At 39.5% G+C, this 17,444-nt stretch overlaps 1 protein-coding gene across 1 annotated transcript in view; it reads left to right on the top strand.

The window, feature by feature from the left end:
- PARD3B (par-3 family cell polarity regulator beta) overlaps positions 1 to 17,444 on the top strand; it is a 1,020,734-nt gene that overhangs the window by 583,922 nt on the left and 419,368 nt on the right. Inside the window, exon 11 of the mRNA XM_032859992.1 lies at positions 13,332 to 13,517. Within this exon, the coding sequence (XP_032715883.1) occupies positions 13,332 to 13,517 (186 nt within the window). The remainder of the gene's footprint in view (positions 1 to 13,331; positions 13,518 to 17,444) is intronic.

Here is a 17,444-nt window from a genome sequence, read left to right as displayed (position 1 = left end):
TCCTAATCATAGACTTCTCATTGTATCCTTATATGATGAAAATGTCTAGGGAGCTCTTTTTAAGGCATTAATCCCATTCATGAGGGTTCCGCCCCCATGGCAAAATTGCCTCCCAAAGGCCCCACCTCTGAATGGCATCACCTTGGGGATTATTAAGATTTCAACATATGAATTTAGGGGGACACTAACATTCGGACGATAACAGTTGGATGAATATATGTGTCAGTAGAAAATGTGGTACCAAAGGAAGGGAAAGAGATGATTAAAAGAAATAATAACCCTATGATACATCATTAAATTTTGGTATCTTCCATATGTAAAATATGTACATATCACTCAATTGGAGGATGAGATTATTGGTCTCAACTCACTTCCAAATAGTAGCATTATATATCCATCCTCTTATCGTAGTCTCATTGTGTGTATGTGGACAGTTCTTTTCCACCAGAAGCCTGTGGACTTGGCCATGTGAAATCATTGGCCAGTTAGATGTTAGTGGATGTTTTGTGAACAAAGTCTTTAAAGATAGTTTCATACTTGCATTCCTGTCTTTCAGCATGTGAGAAACATGTTTCAGTTATCCAGTGGTCTAAGGAAGATGCTAGATACATGGAGCAGACATGTATATGCCCCACACTTTGAAGGCAGACCTACTTGATTCCAGCCTAGGTCATGAAAACCCCAGTCAACCTACAGATCTGTGAGCCAGAAATAAATGCTTTATTGTTCATACTCCAGTGGGGCATGTTTGGAATGCAACATTTTTGTGACAACAACTGATACACTTTGCCCCATTAATTAACTCTAGGTAGTTTTCCTTTTTCCCCAATTTGCTTGTTTGTAGTGGGGGTAGGGAAGATACATCCACATTTTAATTTTGATGGATTTTTGATACTCTACAGAATATAAATGACTTCTTATTTTAAAGTCAGTTTTATCTGAAAATTAATTTTAATAGAGTAATTGACTTAATTAAGATAAAATGCAAATTATGTCTTCATCTACATATATAAAGGGCATATTATATGTATGGTAAGAACATTCTCATTACAATAGTAAACATAACATGTACTGTGAATTTAAAATGGTTACTACCCACTGAGATTTCTCAATCTCTATTTGGAATTTAGGATTATTTATCATTGATAGTGTTCTAAAGGGGATTGGTTTCCAGCTAGAGTCTCATTAGGTACAACTCAAACATTAGATGAAGGATAGGGTTAAAATGCTATATTTTCCTCATTTCATTTCTTTAAAGCCTTTACCAACAAATAAATTACCCCCTCCTCCAGCCCCCACAAAAATACCACTTTCTTAAGGCATGTGGTAATACTGTTACTACATTGTATCATAATTTAATAAACACCAGAGTTCTGTGGCTCAAAGTGAAAGAATATTTATTGGGTCTTCTGTAGAAAATGAAGGTATCAGAGTTGGAAAGAAAGCCATATTATCTTTACTAAGAGTTGTTGTGCCCTAAATAATGACACACATACTTAGAATGGTGGGTGTTAGAAAATTTTTATACTTTTACTCTAGTGGCTGGGTTTCTTATTCTGTGACTTTCTAGGATCCCAGTGAAGGAAACTGTAAGCCATTGTCTTTAAACTATCTGCAGAAATTTCCCAATCCAAAACTAAAAAGTAAAACTAAAAATTAATTTCTCATAAGGAAACTAAATGTCATTTTTTCCCCCTTTCTGGACTAAGGGCTCCAGAATGTACTTGCTGTTCTATGTCTTTGGAAGCCTGGCCTTGAGTCTGTACTTTTCTTTTATGATGCTCTGTTGTCAGTGCGAATTGTGACATACATCACATACCAGAAGCATGACACAGAAGTAATGGAACTGGAAAGCTTAACCATGAGGCCGTGTGGTATCTCTAGGACATTGTTCATGACCTACAAGATTTTTTCTCTCTTGAGGCTTCTCTGTTCTCTGCTTCGTTCCTTTCTACCATGATCTTCCGTGTGTTCTCTAAAGCAACACATCTTTAAGTGGAGGGGGGAATACTTTTCCTCTAATATGCTCATGCAATGGTGTGTCCCATTATCAAGTGAATTAGGGAATATGTGTTAATCTTTTAAAAGCAGTTCTTTTTTTTTAATTTTTTTTTTTATTTATTTGACAGACAGAGATCATAAGTAGGCAGAGAGGCAGGCAGAGAGAGAGAGGAGGAAGCAGGCTCCCTGCAGAGCAGAGAGCCCGATGCGGGACTCGATCCCAGGACCCTGAGATCATGACCTGAGCCGAAGGCAGAGGCTTAACCCACTGAGCCACCCAGGCGCCCTAAAATCAGTTCTAAAATGCACGTTTTCCCTAGCATTTTTCATAATAGAAACTATCGGGATATTTGTCCTCATGTGCAATGACTGTGACCCTGTGTTCTAGACCTTACATGGATCCAAGTCTTAGAAGGAACCAGTTTGGCTGGCATAGTGGGTTTCTAGAACCCCAAGGCATGGCCTTGGATCAGACCTCCACAGCAAGCATTAGCTGCCTATGAACTGATGGTCTTGGGGACAGGGGTCACCACCGCTTCAGGCAGTTGCTACCCCTTCCTGAGCAGTGAACAGGCTATGGGTGGAACAGGAACCATAACTGATGTGCTTACTTCCACGAAGTGCTTTGTATTTTTTATTTATGTCCAGCTTTTGTCCTGGATAGCGGATTTGTCTTTTAAAGCCATTAAATACAGGTAGCTTGACAGACGGAGTACTTGGGATGGCAAAGATAGTGGGAGTGTTTCGCCTAGACTCCAGCTTTTCAGAAAGGTCTGCTTCTCTAAGAATCAGGCCCTCTATGCTTCCTTTATAGAGTATTCAATTATAACAATCGTACTCTTTGTTCTTAAATCTTTTACTCATGTAAAAGTGTGTATTCTTGTATTTTAAACCCTGAATGATTGTATATAAAAGGTTTAGGACATTTTCACCAGGTTTCTGTAGTTCACTTTCAATGGGAAAGAATAAACAGAAAATAAAAAGGACCTATTGCTTCCCCCTATAAACAAAACAGTTCCTGGTTTTATAAAGAATCCATGCTGTCTGAGTTGTAATATGTTCATTTATGCCACTTTTCATGACACAATATATTATATTCATCTCTTTCATGTTTTGGAAAAAAGTGTTTTTTGCCAGTGTTACCAAACTGTGGAATTTACTGATCCTTCCAGTATATATACCATAAGTAGGAAGGAAACAAGGATAGCTATAAGAATCTTAACTTTGAATTACTTTACTTCTGTTAATCTCTTAGTATTACATTAAGACATTTTTATATTGAGCAGACTATGAAGGGTGGCCTTTTTTTTTTGACGTTTGTTTCCTGGTATTAGATTAATCATTGACTTAAAATTGTCTTTTAATAAGTGAAGTCAGAAGTCAGCTTTTGTTCTTTCCTCATCCTTTCCAAAGAATGGATATCAAAAAAAGAAAGAAGTGTCTCAATTACAGACATTTTGTAGGATTTTCTTCATTTGGGTCTTTGGTTATAAAGTATTTGAAAGTGGATGAATATTTACTTTAGGAGATCACATAAGGACATATACTTAATATGTTGATAATCGAGCTCCCTGTAAGAAACCTACATTTAAGACGTTTCCCCCATTGATTGGGTTAATCATCAACAACCTTTACTATGATTCAGAGATTTTTTAAATTATCTGCAGTATGATCCCTGACTCTTTCTTGTGATTTGTCTATACTGCCCAGAGGGCGAAAGACTTTAAAAGATAATCTGTCCATTTATAAATAACCCAGGGTTCTGCTGATTTCATTTATATGTTAGCAACAGTTGCGGGAAAAGTGCTTTACCTTTATTCAGATGATCATCCTTGGATCACCATTTACCTTTATATGTCTTCTGTTTACTCTCTGAAGAGTACAATCTAAAATAGAATGCCTCCCAGCTGTTGGAAGGACCCTCTTATCCCTACTCGATGGTGATATCACATTTTGAATTTTATGTAATCCAGCTGACCAAAACCCTCTCATGCTTACAATAGCTACCCATAGATGACTTTTTCCAGAAAATGTTAAAAATTCAGAAAATTAAGTGTCTTGCGGGTATCTTATCCTTTCATTGTTAGGAAAATTTATTTAGCCATAACCAAAGTTTTATTACCTCAAATTCCTTAGAATTTATTTAGGCAAAAGTTAACAGTACTTAAGCTTTTTATAAAATATCCTGCCAGAATTGCCAGGTATGGCTTTTGCTTTATATAAAATAGATGTATATTTATTATTTATATAAATATAAATATAAAAATAAATATATATATTATTTTATTTTTTTCCCCTTAAAGGCCTCTTGTTTAAGTTTTGGTAATTGACAAAATGATTGCATGTGAATCATAATTCTTGCATAAAGTAAGCTGCTCACAACACAACTAATTACACATTTGGGAGGCAAGGCAAAGACATCCAGAGCTTACTTGTGCTGAGCCAAGAGCACAGCATTTAATGAAATGAGGGCCATAACAGGTCCAGCATGGATGCTTTCAATTCTGACCCAGGCTTCTGAGAAATTAGACACCGATCCTGCACCCGAGCTCTGGTAGGCTGGGTTTTTACAACTTGCGTGTGTGAATCAGGTACTTCTTTGCACTACAAGAATGTTTGTGATTCCAGAGATGGCCCTAGTTGGAATACTCCTAAGCAGTAATATAGATCCTCGCAAGTCATCCATCTCCTGCCTCCCTTCCCACTTCTCACGCCAAGTAATTACTTTTGATGTTTGTTTTAGTAAAATGGTTAGGATAGCTCACACGGTCCGACTATGTCCATTCCTCTGTTTCTTCTTTCTTTTCCTTAAATTCTACTCTGCCTCTCCAGATAATACTGTGAACAAAACAGAAAGTCCTTCCCATATCGTTCAGTAAACTCTTTGCCAATTATAGTCTATGCAGACTGGGCACTTCATATTACAGTGTTGAGTACATACAAGATGTTTGATTAAAATTTGTTGGATCACTATGGTTTGCAAAGAGTGACTCTTGTCACTCAGGCCAGAGTGAGCCAATTTCATTTCTAGATTCCAGCTTTAACAGGTTATTCACGGTGCTTGGGAATAGAGGTAGTCTTACAGCGAACAAAGTGAGGGAATGGAAAAATAGGGAAAGACATAACTAGATGGGAGGGAGAAGGGGAAATATATTTCATTAGGATGATAATGCAAGAGAAGCTATAAGAACTTGAAGAAAGCTTGTATAAAAGATATTAAGAGATTAGTTAAGGCTAGGGGTGGTTAGGATAAACATTAAAATGGCTTATAAAAATTAGGGAAGATAAGACAGTTAACATTTACTCACCATTTGGTTTTGCATTTCACGTATCTCTTTAATAAAAATAATATATATAATATATATACAGAGATACATATATATGTGTGTGTATATACACACATACATACCTATATAATATTTCACTGTTTCCCATTGAAAATTATGTTCCAGTATTGGATTATGAAATTAATGTAGAGGATTGTGATCAAATTAAAAATTAAATAAGAGCATAAAAATTACTAAAATGCATTGCACTCTGGTTAAGTATTGTCTCATGAAACTTATTTATAGGTATATGTGTACACATATATGTTTTTGCCTGGATGGATTGGCAGACACAGAAAAATGGCTGATGTGTCTTTGGGTACTGGATCACAGTGCTTCCCAGACTGAATGAAATGTACCATGAATATTGCTGTTTGCAGTATTCACTAAAGATCTGAGGTACATGTTATAACTTAAAGCCACGAACAGCCCAGTATTCATCACAGATTGGTAGCGATGACACCTCTTATTGCCTTCATTGAGGATCTATGGCTGGAACTGAGCTAAGTTATCATCTCTCCTAGGAACTGGAAGCATTGTGTGAGAAGGAAAATTGGACTAGGTTACTTTTAAGGTTTCTTAAAACTATAATACATTGTGCCTTTTATAATTATTTTTAATGTAAGAACTAATTTGTATAAACCTTAAAAGTAATGGAATCTGGAATGGTAGGAATCAAAAGTGATACCAGCAGTTTATTTATTTACCTATATATGTGTACAACCCACAAATACGTATTTACAGATACCCATGTGTCCATATACACAAGCACATACTGTTGGACATACACACGAACATCTATATCTATCTATATGTATTTATTCACTCAACAAATCGTTATCCAGTGCCTGTTTTTGAGTCTGGCACTGTTTTAAGCACTAGCAATAAATTGGTAGAAAAAGAATCAGAATAATATAAGAATTCCCACATTCAAGAGACCCTATTAAAAACAAATGAGCAGGGGCACCTGGGTGGCTCAGTGGGTTAAGCTTATGTCTTCAGCTCAGGTCATGATCTCAGGGTCTTGGGATCAAGCCCCGCTTTGGGCTCTCTGCTTATCGGGGAGCCTGCTTCCCCCTCTCTCTCTGCCTGCTGCTCTGCCTACCTGTGATCTCTCTCTCTCTCTCTCTGTCAGATAAGTAAATAAAAATCTTTAAAACACACACACACACACACACAAATGAGCAGGAGCACCTGGGTGGTGAAGTCAGTTAAACATCTAACTCTTGGTGTTGGCTCTGGTGGTGATCTCCGGATCATGAGATCAAGCCCCACATCAGGCTCCATGCTCAACACGGAGTCAACTTAAGACTCTCTCTTTCTCCTCCTGCCCACCAAGCACTCTCTCTCTAATAAATAAATAAATCTTAAAAAAAAAAAAAAAGAAGTTAACAGATATACAGTGTGTGATAAGCTCTGTGGAAGAAAAGCAGGGTAGTGGACATGGGTAAGGTGGTATTGAGAGGGCATTTAAGCAATATGAAACTGAATGGTCAGGGGTGACCTCACTAGTAAATTGATATTTGAACGGATGTTTGAAAGCAGTGAGGGAAGGAGGTCTGCAGCAATCTAGGGGAGGAGAATTCAAAACAGAGATAAGAGGTTATACAATGGTCTTGGGGCAGAAGCATGAAGGATGAAGGATGTACTGAAAAAAAGAAGAAAGGCAATGAGGCAAGCATAGGATAAGTAGTAGGAGAGATGAGCGGAGAGAAGACTCATGGGACTCAGAATTTATAGGACATTGGCATTTTCTCTGAACGAGGTGGGAAGTCACCAGTAAGTTTTGAGTGTTTGTTTTAATAGGACCACTCCAGCTGCTGTAATGAGAAATATCCCAAAGAGGAGAAAAGTGGAGGCAGGGAGGCAGAAAGGAGACACTAGTACAGAGGGTGTTGGGTGAGAAGCAGTGGTGGCTCAGGTGGTTAAAGTGATAGGATTCTGGATGTGTGTGTGTATTTATGATTTTACTACTTTATTTGAGACAGAGAGAGAGAGAGAGAGAGAGAACACAAGCAGGGGGAGGAGCAGAGGAAGAGGGTGAAACAGACTCCTGTTGAGCAGAGAGCCAGACGTGGGCCTCAGTACCAGGACCCCAGGTTCACGACCTGAGCCAAAGGTAGATGCTTAACCGACTGAGCCACCCAGATGCCCTGGGTGCGTTTTTAAAGTAAAGCTGACAGGAGTTGCTGACGGGTTGGATATAGAGTGTGAGACAAAAAGGAAGTCAACAGTGACATTGAGGTCCTTGCTTGAATGTCTGAAAGAACACAGTTCCATTTACTTTTCAGGAAGAGCGGGGTTTTTTTGTTTTTTGTTTTTTTTTTAATTTGACAGACAGAGATGACAAGTAGGCAGAGAGGCAGGCAGAGAGAGAGAGAGAGAGGGAAGCAGGCTCCCCGCTGAGCAGAAAGCCCAATGCGGGGCTCGATCCCAGGACCCTGGGACCATGACCCGAGCCAAAGGCAGAGGCTTTAACCCACTGAGCCACCCAGGTGCCCCGGAAGAGCGGGTTTAAGGGATGATCTACTTAGACATATCTTCAAGGTAGAAATCTTAATAAAGTTGTTCACTAGAGAATTGGTTATGTGAGTCTAGTTTAGGAGAGAGGTAGAGATAGGAATTTATGACTCATGAGCATATAAATGATATTTAAAACTGTGAAATTAGGTATAACTTCAAAAATGAGGATGGGACAGAAGAGAAAAAATCAGATGATTCTTAGGACACAAATATTTAAAGATTGGTGAGATGGGGAAGAAGTAGCAAAGGATTTTGCAAAGGAGTTGACCGTGAAGTGGGAGATGAACTATAAGAGAGGGATGTCTTGGAACCAAGAAAAAAATATATATATTTCAAAAAGTAGGCCTCCATCAATTTGCTCTAATGTTCCTGTACATCAGGAAAAATAAGAGATGACAATTGACCATCAGATTTAGTAACATGGAAGTCACTGGTGACTCTAAGAGGAATATAAATGTACTACCCACACATGCACACATAAATACACATGCATATATACAGAGAGAGAATACATATATACGTCATATATTACGTAGCTTTAATACAGTATATATACTACTATAGGGTAATGCATATTACATATAGTATAGGTAGTATTAGGAAACACGTATGTATAAATGGGTGTGTGTGTGTGGGTGTGTGTCGTTATAGAGATGTGTTTACATCTTTCTGGTTGGCAAGGCAATAGTACAGCAAATGGTTCTTATACCTTCATAAATTCCTTTCAAAAACATTTATCTTTTTGTAATGATGGATAAATGTTTAGAAAACACAGAAAAATTATAAAGAAGGAAACTGTAGTCCATATTGCAGTGCCAGTAGATAACTACATTTTTTTTTCTGTGCAGACATATACACGTGTGCAGATAGATGGGGTAGGGTTGTGGGACAGGTAGGTAACAGGTAGATGGGTAGGTGTCAGTATGTATATAGCATATATTTATATAGTTGAAATGTACTGTACACATCCATTCTTATACTTGATGTTATGTTCTCACATGAGTAGACTTTATGTTAATACTATTTTATAGAAGCCTATGGTTCTTAATACATTAAAAAAAGTACAAAACAGTATATATAGAAGCATAACTAACCTAACAAACACCACTTGATAGGGTAAATTTTTCTTCTGGGTTATATTAATAAAAGTCAGCATTTTGTATATGTACCAATAAATTCAATATTTATCACTTTCCTTACTCTGTTAATCCCTCAAAGACTCTATTTCTGCCCCTAGAAAATTAGCTGCCATATAACCAGAGACATATAACCAGAGAAATAACAGTGTAGAATTCTGTGACCAACTAAGTAGTCAGTCATGAACCTGTGAGCCTAAGACTTAGTCCCCATTCTGGGAGTTGGGAACATATCAGCAGACAACATTGCAGTCCCAAAGTACTTCTCTGGACCCTTTTTGCCTTAAACTTGACTATACGTGGCAGTTGCCTTAACTTGACAGTAGTTAGCAGTTAAAATTGACTGTACAGGGCAGTGGTTTTCCACTGGAAGTGATTTTGAGCCCAGGAGACATTTGGCAGTGTCTGAGGGCATTTGAGGTAATCATAACTGGGGAAGGAGGTGCTACTGGCATCTAGTAGGTAGTAATTCTGTGGACTGTCCTTTAATGCATAGGAGAGTCCTCCACAACAAAGAATTATCATGCCCTAAATATCAGTGGTGCTAAGATTGAGAAATCTTTAGTTGTAGACCCTGAAAGGCTGGCCCCGGGTGGGTCCCAAGGGATTAGGCCAAGGCATATGCATTAGGGGCAGGTAGGTATCCATCCTGGTGCTGGCTCAAGGAACCTCATGGACTTTGTATCTAGAGACATGTGGCAAAGAATAAGAAATAATGAAAAGGAAAAATAAAAAAATGAATGGATATTCACAAGATTTCCTTTCTATGCCAGCCTTGCATCTTGATTTTTTCCCTCTCTGGATAATTGTTAGTGTAAAAAGCAAGGGGCATTCCCAACACAGTACAGAAAGAGCTCTTGTCTGAAAGACAGAAAGCAAGGGAGGATCCAAGGTGTGGATATGTCATTGCCTTTGGGATCATCCTATCACTAAGGTCCTGCATTTGTGAGGCCTTAATATCTCTTCTCCAAAATGTTGTGTGGCAAGATTGGAGTTTAATTTTTAGAGTTCTTTGTTGAACCAAGATTATTGATGGAAGGCATTCAGCATATTGATTTTTTCTCGTGCATTAGGTAAAGGGACATTTATTTCTAATAGAGGAAATGGCTATGTTAACTACTATAATGGCTTCCTTCACCATTGGGTGAATAGCAATAATAATTTGCTATTATTAGAATCCACTAATTATGGCTTGAGCCTGATATAGTATAAGAAAGATATAAAACAGAACTGTAGTTGAGTAGAGAACGTGAAGTTGCATGGTAGCTTACTGTCACGGTGGGAATCAGTCTTGGGATTTCTTGTGACTAGGCCAAGTCATAGCGGTTCACAGAGGTTGAGATGTAGCATAGCAGTTACGAGTCTGGCGCAGGAACCACACTGCCTGGACCTCACACAGCTCCAACACCGTAAGGTCTTATAGACTGTAAGCATGGTACTTATCTGCTGTGCATTTCAGTCTCCTCATCTGTTAAATGGTCATGATAATATTCCTCATAGAGTTGTTATGAAGAGTAAGTACATTAATATGTGTACAACACTTAGAACCATTGTTAGCCACTAGATTGTTTTTGTTGTTCCATTTCTGGCTTTCAGGTATCAGGGACTTGAAAGGGGGACCCTCTTGCACTCCTAGTGGGAATGAAAGCTGGTACAGCCACTCTGGAAAACAGTATGGAGTTTCCTCCAAAAATTAAAAATAGAACTACCTTATGATCCAGCAATTAAACTACTAGGTATTTACCCAAAGAATTCAAAAATACTAATTCAAAGGGATACATGCACCCTAATGTTTATAGTAGATTTATCTATAGTATCCAAATTATGGAAACAGCCCAAGTGTCCATCAACTGATGAACACATAAAGAAGATATGATATATGTGTACAATGGAATATTACTCAGCCACAAAAAAGGATGAACTCTTGCCATTTCCAATGACGTGACTGGAGCTAGAGAGTATTATGCTAAATGAAAGACAAATACCATATGATTTCACTCATATGTGGAATTTAAGAAAATAAATGAGCAAAGGGAAAAAAGAGAGAGAGGGACAAACCAAGAAACAGACTCTTAACTATAGAGAACAAACTGATGATTACCAGAGGAGAGGTTGCTATGAGGACGAGTTAAATAGGTGATGGGGATGAAGGAGGGCACTTGTGATGAGCACAGGGTGACGTATGGAAGTGTTGAATCACTAAATCTTACACCTGAAATTGATAGAATACTGTATATTAACTAACTGGAATTAAAATAAAAACTTAAACACATAAACACAAATGAAAAAGATAGCCATAATATCACTTGGTTTCTATTTTGTTCCTATCACGTGTGTCATAAATGAAAGGTATTGATACAAATAGTGATTGTCAATCTTAATTAAACACAGCTGCCGAAGAAATCGGATTTGATTACAGAATAAAGTGGTTTGAAGATATTACTCAAGCAAAACTTGCCCTTGTGTCACTTTGTTTCTAGTAGATTAAAAAGCCAGAGAAGCTTCTAGTCTTCCTCTAAAATGGTGTTCACAAACTTCTAGGCAGAACGGCTGTTCTTTAATTTGTACTTTAATTCAGTGGAACTTTATTAGACTAAAATTAACCAAACCCCAGAGAGACCTGGAAACATAAATGATTATCAAATGTTACGGATTCTAAATAGGACATTCTGGAAGACAAAGATGAAGGCTAACAATTTACCTTTCATATTTAACTATCGCATTCCCATGGGGGAGAAAAAAGACAGCTAGTTTGAATCAAATAATGGGATGTTTCTTGGATAATAATACAGTGAGTTAGTTGAAAGAACTAACTAGTCATAGGTTTATTATATCAAGCACTGAAGTTTCATTTCTTTGAAACTACCTATTGTCCCGATTTTTATGGCTAACTTCAGGTACAGTGAAATTAAATGAACTATTTCTTTGAAGGTAGACATGGGCTTTCTCTATTTTGGTAGGAGTTGAAAATACTAGGTCGGTGGATCTGGCAATGATCAGCCTCTTAATCTTGTTTTAATTATGGGTTCTTTGCTACTTCTGATTTTATAGTTGTTATTTGGTGACTGACATTCAGACATTCACAGTAATTTCTAAAATATGCGATTTCACAGAACAGTCCCTCAAAGTGACCCTAAGATGAGAGTTTCTAGACATAATTACAGAGAGGAAGGAACTACCGACCTAGCATGAGTTGAAGGTTTCTAGGGCTATCTCATTTTCAAATTTTCCAGTTAAACACTGTGGCCGAGTTTCACATTTCTGCAAGCTTGGGCGGGAGGGAGGCCGTAGGGGGCACCTGCAAAGATTATCATGTGGCAACATTTTTCCATTGTCACTGCTGTACATTTGAAAACATCAGGGGCTAAATACGATTAACCTTTGCTTCTCCCTGGAAACTTGAACCCTAAGTGTGCCTGTTGCCTCCATTCTCTTTTACTCTAATTTTTTGAGAACAGCTGTGCTTGTGGCTCGGTGTCATTTGGCAAAGAAGATACAAATATTTGTCATGCATTATCATTTTTGGTTAGGTTCAAAATCTGGTTGCCAGTGACTTGTACTGTCAATGAAGCAAGCTTAAGGCCTCAATTGAGCAAAGTGATACTCATCATAAATCACATTTCCCTAAGTTTAAGATAACATTTTTTTTCAGTGCTCTGTATCCAATTGATATTCTTTTTTTTTTTAAGATTTTATTTATTTGACAGAGATCACAAGTAGGCAGAGAGGCAGGCAGAGAGAGAGCGAGAGAGAGAGCGTGAGCTGAGCGGAGAGCCCGATGCGGGGCTCGATCCCAGGACCCTAAGATCATGACCTGAGCCAAAGGCAGAGGCTTTAATCCACTGAGCCACCCAGGCGCCCCTCCAATTGATATTCTTGATCATGAACATTGTTTCCATGGAAAATGATACGTTTTAAATTACACAAGCCAAATATTTCCCCCAAATTTTAGCATGTTTCTACACTAAGCTCTGTTTCTTTATCTGTAAAATGAAGGCATTAAGATCACCTTATCTCTAAGGTCTTTTCTGGTGCCTAAGACCCCCTAAGTAACGTCCAACCTCTTTAATTATTGAGACTCTGCTGGATTTCTGGATATTTACAGGATGTTTCAAATGGCACGACTCCACCTAGCCAAAGGATCCTCTCTGTTGGCCCTCGGCAGATGTGACTCCCAAGAACCCTTCTACCTTCCAGGGACATGGTGGTGGCTCCTCACAGAGAGAGAGGACCAGCTGTTAGAGGTCCAATCACCCTGTCTTTCCAGTTGCCTCTTTGTTTGGCCATTTGGGTATAAACACTAACCTGTTTCTTCCCCTCACTCTTTCCACGCGTACTTCAACAGAAAGGAGAGCCCGACTGCTATGCGCTCTCCCTGGAAACGACCGAGCAACTCACCTTCGAGATCCCCCTGAATGATTCGGGTTCTGCTGGTCTCGGCGTGAGCTTGAAAGGGAACAAATCTCGAGAAACTGGAACGGACTTGGGAATTTTTATCAAATCCATCATCCATGGAGGTGCTGCTTTCAAGGTCAGTAGGACTGCCTGTTTGCATGTCAGTGTGAAGGCGCTCGAGATGTGTCCCTTTGCTCGGAGACTGCGTGGAGGCGCTTTCTGAAGATGTGAGACCACGAGGCTCTCCTGCGGATGTGTGGACAGATCTGGGCAATAGTTGTCTGTGTTCACACTCTGTGTGGTTAGTTTTATGCCCCAGACATTGTTCTCTAAACCCATCATGATCAGTACTCTTTCTCCCATTCCTTTTATTACTCTGTTAGGATTCCTGTGAATTTGTAACCAGACAGAGTTGAACCTCAAAATAGCCTCAGAAAAATAAAACTCAACACGAAGGCAGCAAATAGGGAAATTTGCTCTTGCAAGAATGAAAGCTCAGTGGAGCCTGAGAATGATTGTAGTGTAAATTAAAGGTTATTTATCACATTTTATGCCCTTGAAGATAGGCATGGTGCCAGGAATGCATGTTTGCCTTTGAACTTGGGAAAGCTTACAGATTTCCAGAAAAAGAGGAAAGAAAGTGATTCTGCCTTTTCACATTGGGGTGAGCAGTGTGGTCATTGATATTAACATAGTATAATGGTTATCTAGATGGCCTGGGTTCAAATCAAGCTTCATTGCCATGTGCTCTGACCAGGACACCATTGCTAGCTGTGTGGGAATATGGGCGAGGAATGTGACCTGCTGTGCTCCCATATCTTCATCTCTGGGGGGTACATAATAGGTAATACCTAATTCAAGTGTCCTGCAGATCAAATTAGCACACATACTATGATTAAAACAGCAAAGTGATTAGAGATGGGGGGAACATGTTTGTGCTTACGATCCGCCATCCTCCCCACCATCCTCATCTCACGCCATGCCACAAGGCTTCTTGAGTTTGAGTCCTCCCCAGATTGCTCCCACCTGCTATCACGTGGACAAGTTACTTGTCTCCGTAAGCTTCAGTTTCCTCTCTTGGAAAATGAATAAAATCAATAGAGCCTGCCTACTGGTGCTCTTAGGAGGACAAAGAGAGATACTATATGCATTTTGTCCAGCACAGTGCCTATGATAAACTTTCAACAAATGTTAGCTGTTTAAAAATAATCTGACACTTATCACACGTGACCCTCCCTTAACAAAAGCCAAGAAAGGTCTATTGAGTTTCGGAGCATCTCCGGTCTTGGAGTGCTGGCTTGGTCGAAGCACTGGTCTCTTCTCACTTATCACTCCACATTTGTTTCAGATCTAGACACTGAGCTGATGCCTTTTTCCTTGGGAAATAAGAAATTCATTGTGAGTAGACAACTTTTTAATGTACTCCTTGGATCAGTTAATTTTTTTTGACATAATAAATAATGACAGGATTTCAGTAACATACATCAGTAAGCCTTTACGTCCCTCACGACTCTGTAGGACAGCTCAAGCGGCTGGGATTGAGGCTGCTGTACCTTTGTGACACCATATATCTGCAGGTCAGTGTCCTCCGTGTATGTCACCTCCCCCCCACCTGGACCAGCAGGCTTGCAGGAGCACGTTCTTTTCATGCTCTGAGGTGGCAGAGGGCCAGCAGCAAAGAGAGAGTGAAGCCTCTCAAATCCGAGGCCCCGAGCTGGCACTCCGCCCCTCCGCGCACACTCAGAAACACACACGCGCACTTCTGACCAAAGCAGTCATGTGGGTGAGCCCAAGGTCAAGGCCTGGGGAAACATAGTCCACCCCTGGTGAAGCTGTGGCAAAGGTGCAGGTCCAGAGAAGGGGGAAGTTTGGGGTCAGTCGTTCAGTCTGTCAAATTCTCCCATCTGGCTCAGAAATGCAGAACCAGGAGCAAAAGGAGAATAATAGTAAGGATAACAGCAGCAATTAGCCTTCCTTGTGCTTAGCACTTAACATATGCCTGGTGCGGGGATAAATACTTTAGGTGGGTTCTCTAATTGCGTTCTTCATGTTGACACTGGATGATGATTAGGAAGTTCCGTCAGAGGGAAACTGCAGATTACAGAGTTTAGTGCCTCTCCTGTGGTCACAGCCAGGAACCGCTTAAACTAAGACTTGAACCCGGGCAGTCTGACTTCGGATCCTGTGCTCCACTGTACTGTGGTGAAGCCTCCTTCAGCTCCTCCTTCATATTCCTGAAGATTGGGGGCCATTACCCCGGAGTTGTCTGGTGTCACGCCGGTCACCCTTCACCAAGCCGTCTAAGCATGTGCTGTGTTTAAAGAGGAGCCTTGATCCTGCTTGTGGTTACCGGGTTGATATTCTTCTTCTTATACCTAATGACAGTTCTGTTTGCGGAATTTATTCCAAGTAAAATTGGAACTGAAATGATTTTTTGGAAATTAAAAGCAAACATCTTAGCCACTTTATGGGCAATAACTTAAGCTCAAGCAGATATTGGAGAGCAGGTTTAATGTGTATATCCATGTTTGTGTAAGTGAGCATCTCCTTACCTAAGCAGTTTCTAACAGTCCTGTTTCTCCAAGAAAGACTTCACTTTCCATTTATGTAAATTTCTTTCCTGACACCAGTCTGCTGAGTCAGACAATCACACCACTAAAAACCACTGGACAGCATATTTAAGTTAAGCTGATCTTAAACAGTAAGAGGCATCAATCATGAATTTAGCCTTATTGTGAATGTTTAGTATCCATTTGTCTTGTTTACTTTCTGCAGTATAAAGGGTGCAGGACTAAGCTTTGCTCACAAGAAATCTGATTAACCAGAAAAAGAGAGAGAGAGAGAAAGTATTTTTCTATTTCTGCTGCGACTGTTCCAATAATCCATTGTTACTCTTCAGAAAATTGCCACCTGTTCTGTGATTCAGGATTATGTCTTACAGAAATTGTTTTGAGACTTTGTTCCTGTCCCCTGTTCAGAAGATAACAAATGTAACAGACTGCAGTGTCCCCGGGGCAAAGGGGAGATAAGAATGGGGAACATCCACTTTAGCATCTGGCCCTAGGTTTTTACCTGAAATCAACAAAATAATCTTTCTGCCAGAGCACCATCTTTTTCTCCTGGCCCTTCGGACCACTAGTTGGTTCTCAAGGTGTTTTTCCCTTTAGGGAAGGTGGATTTTTGAAAACTAAACTACTTTGAAAAGTATGACCAAATTCTTCCTGTGGATTCTGTGTGCTGTATTGTCCTGGGGGCTTCCGCTGGTATAAACAAAGATAGGCTACTTCTTGCCAGATGCAAAACCACCCAGCCACTATGCAACTGTGACTATAATTGAGGAGCTCTTTTTTCTTTCTTTTCTCTCTTTTTATTTATTTTTATTTATTTATTTTTTATTTACCTCTCGGGCTGCTGCTTTCAATCATTTCCTCTCTTATTTGAGTTCTTTCTAATGGAGATGTAAATCTGTGTTTGAAAATAAAAGCACCTGGCTCTTCTAGGAGTCCCTCTTGGGGTAAATTCCTCTCACTCAAGGGGCAAACTGAACAATATTCGTACTCTACTCACAGTTATCCAAATGCTTAATCTCATTAATATTTAAATTCCAGTCTGCATATCAAGAAGGAAATCCCAGAAACTCTTTCCTATTTGTGTCAGGGCTCGACATCTGCCATTTCAGACCCCTTCAGCCCGCGGAGCTCTTTGTGGACATTTCTGAAGCATTCGTTTGAGCTCCACTTTTCAAAGTACAAAGGGGCCATTGACCTCAGTAGCCAAATATGACTGAGTATTGGTGCTAATTTGCTTAAACAGTAACAGGGATTACATGTTTGTAGTTCCATTTTAGATTCTGTCATTCGTACTGGGCATTGGTAGCTGAAGTACAGGGTAATTGCTTTCAGAACCTGTAGAAGTCTCTGGGTTTAACATCTTCCAAACCAAGACCTGCGTGGCTTTTTTTTTTTTTTTTAAGATTTTATTTATTTATTTGACAGAGAGGTAGAGAAAGCACAAGTAGGCAGAGTGGCAGACAGAGGGAGAGGAAGAAGCAGTCTCTCCGCTG

Source organism: Lontra canadensis, unplaced genomic scaffold (assembly GCF_010015895.1).
Source record: "Lontra canadensis isolate GAN:19392208 unplaced genomic scaffold, GSC_riverotter_1.0 scaffold18, whole genome shotgun sequence".
Classification (NCBI taxonomy): domain Eukaryota; kingdom Metazoa; phylum Chordata; class Mammalia; order Carnivora; family Mustelidae; genus Lontra; species Lontra canadensis.
This window is presented reverse-complemented; position numbering and strand designations above follow the sequence as displayed.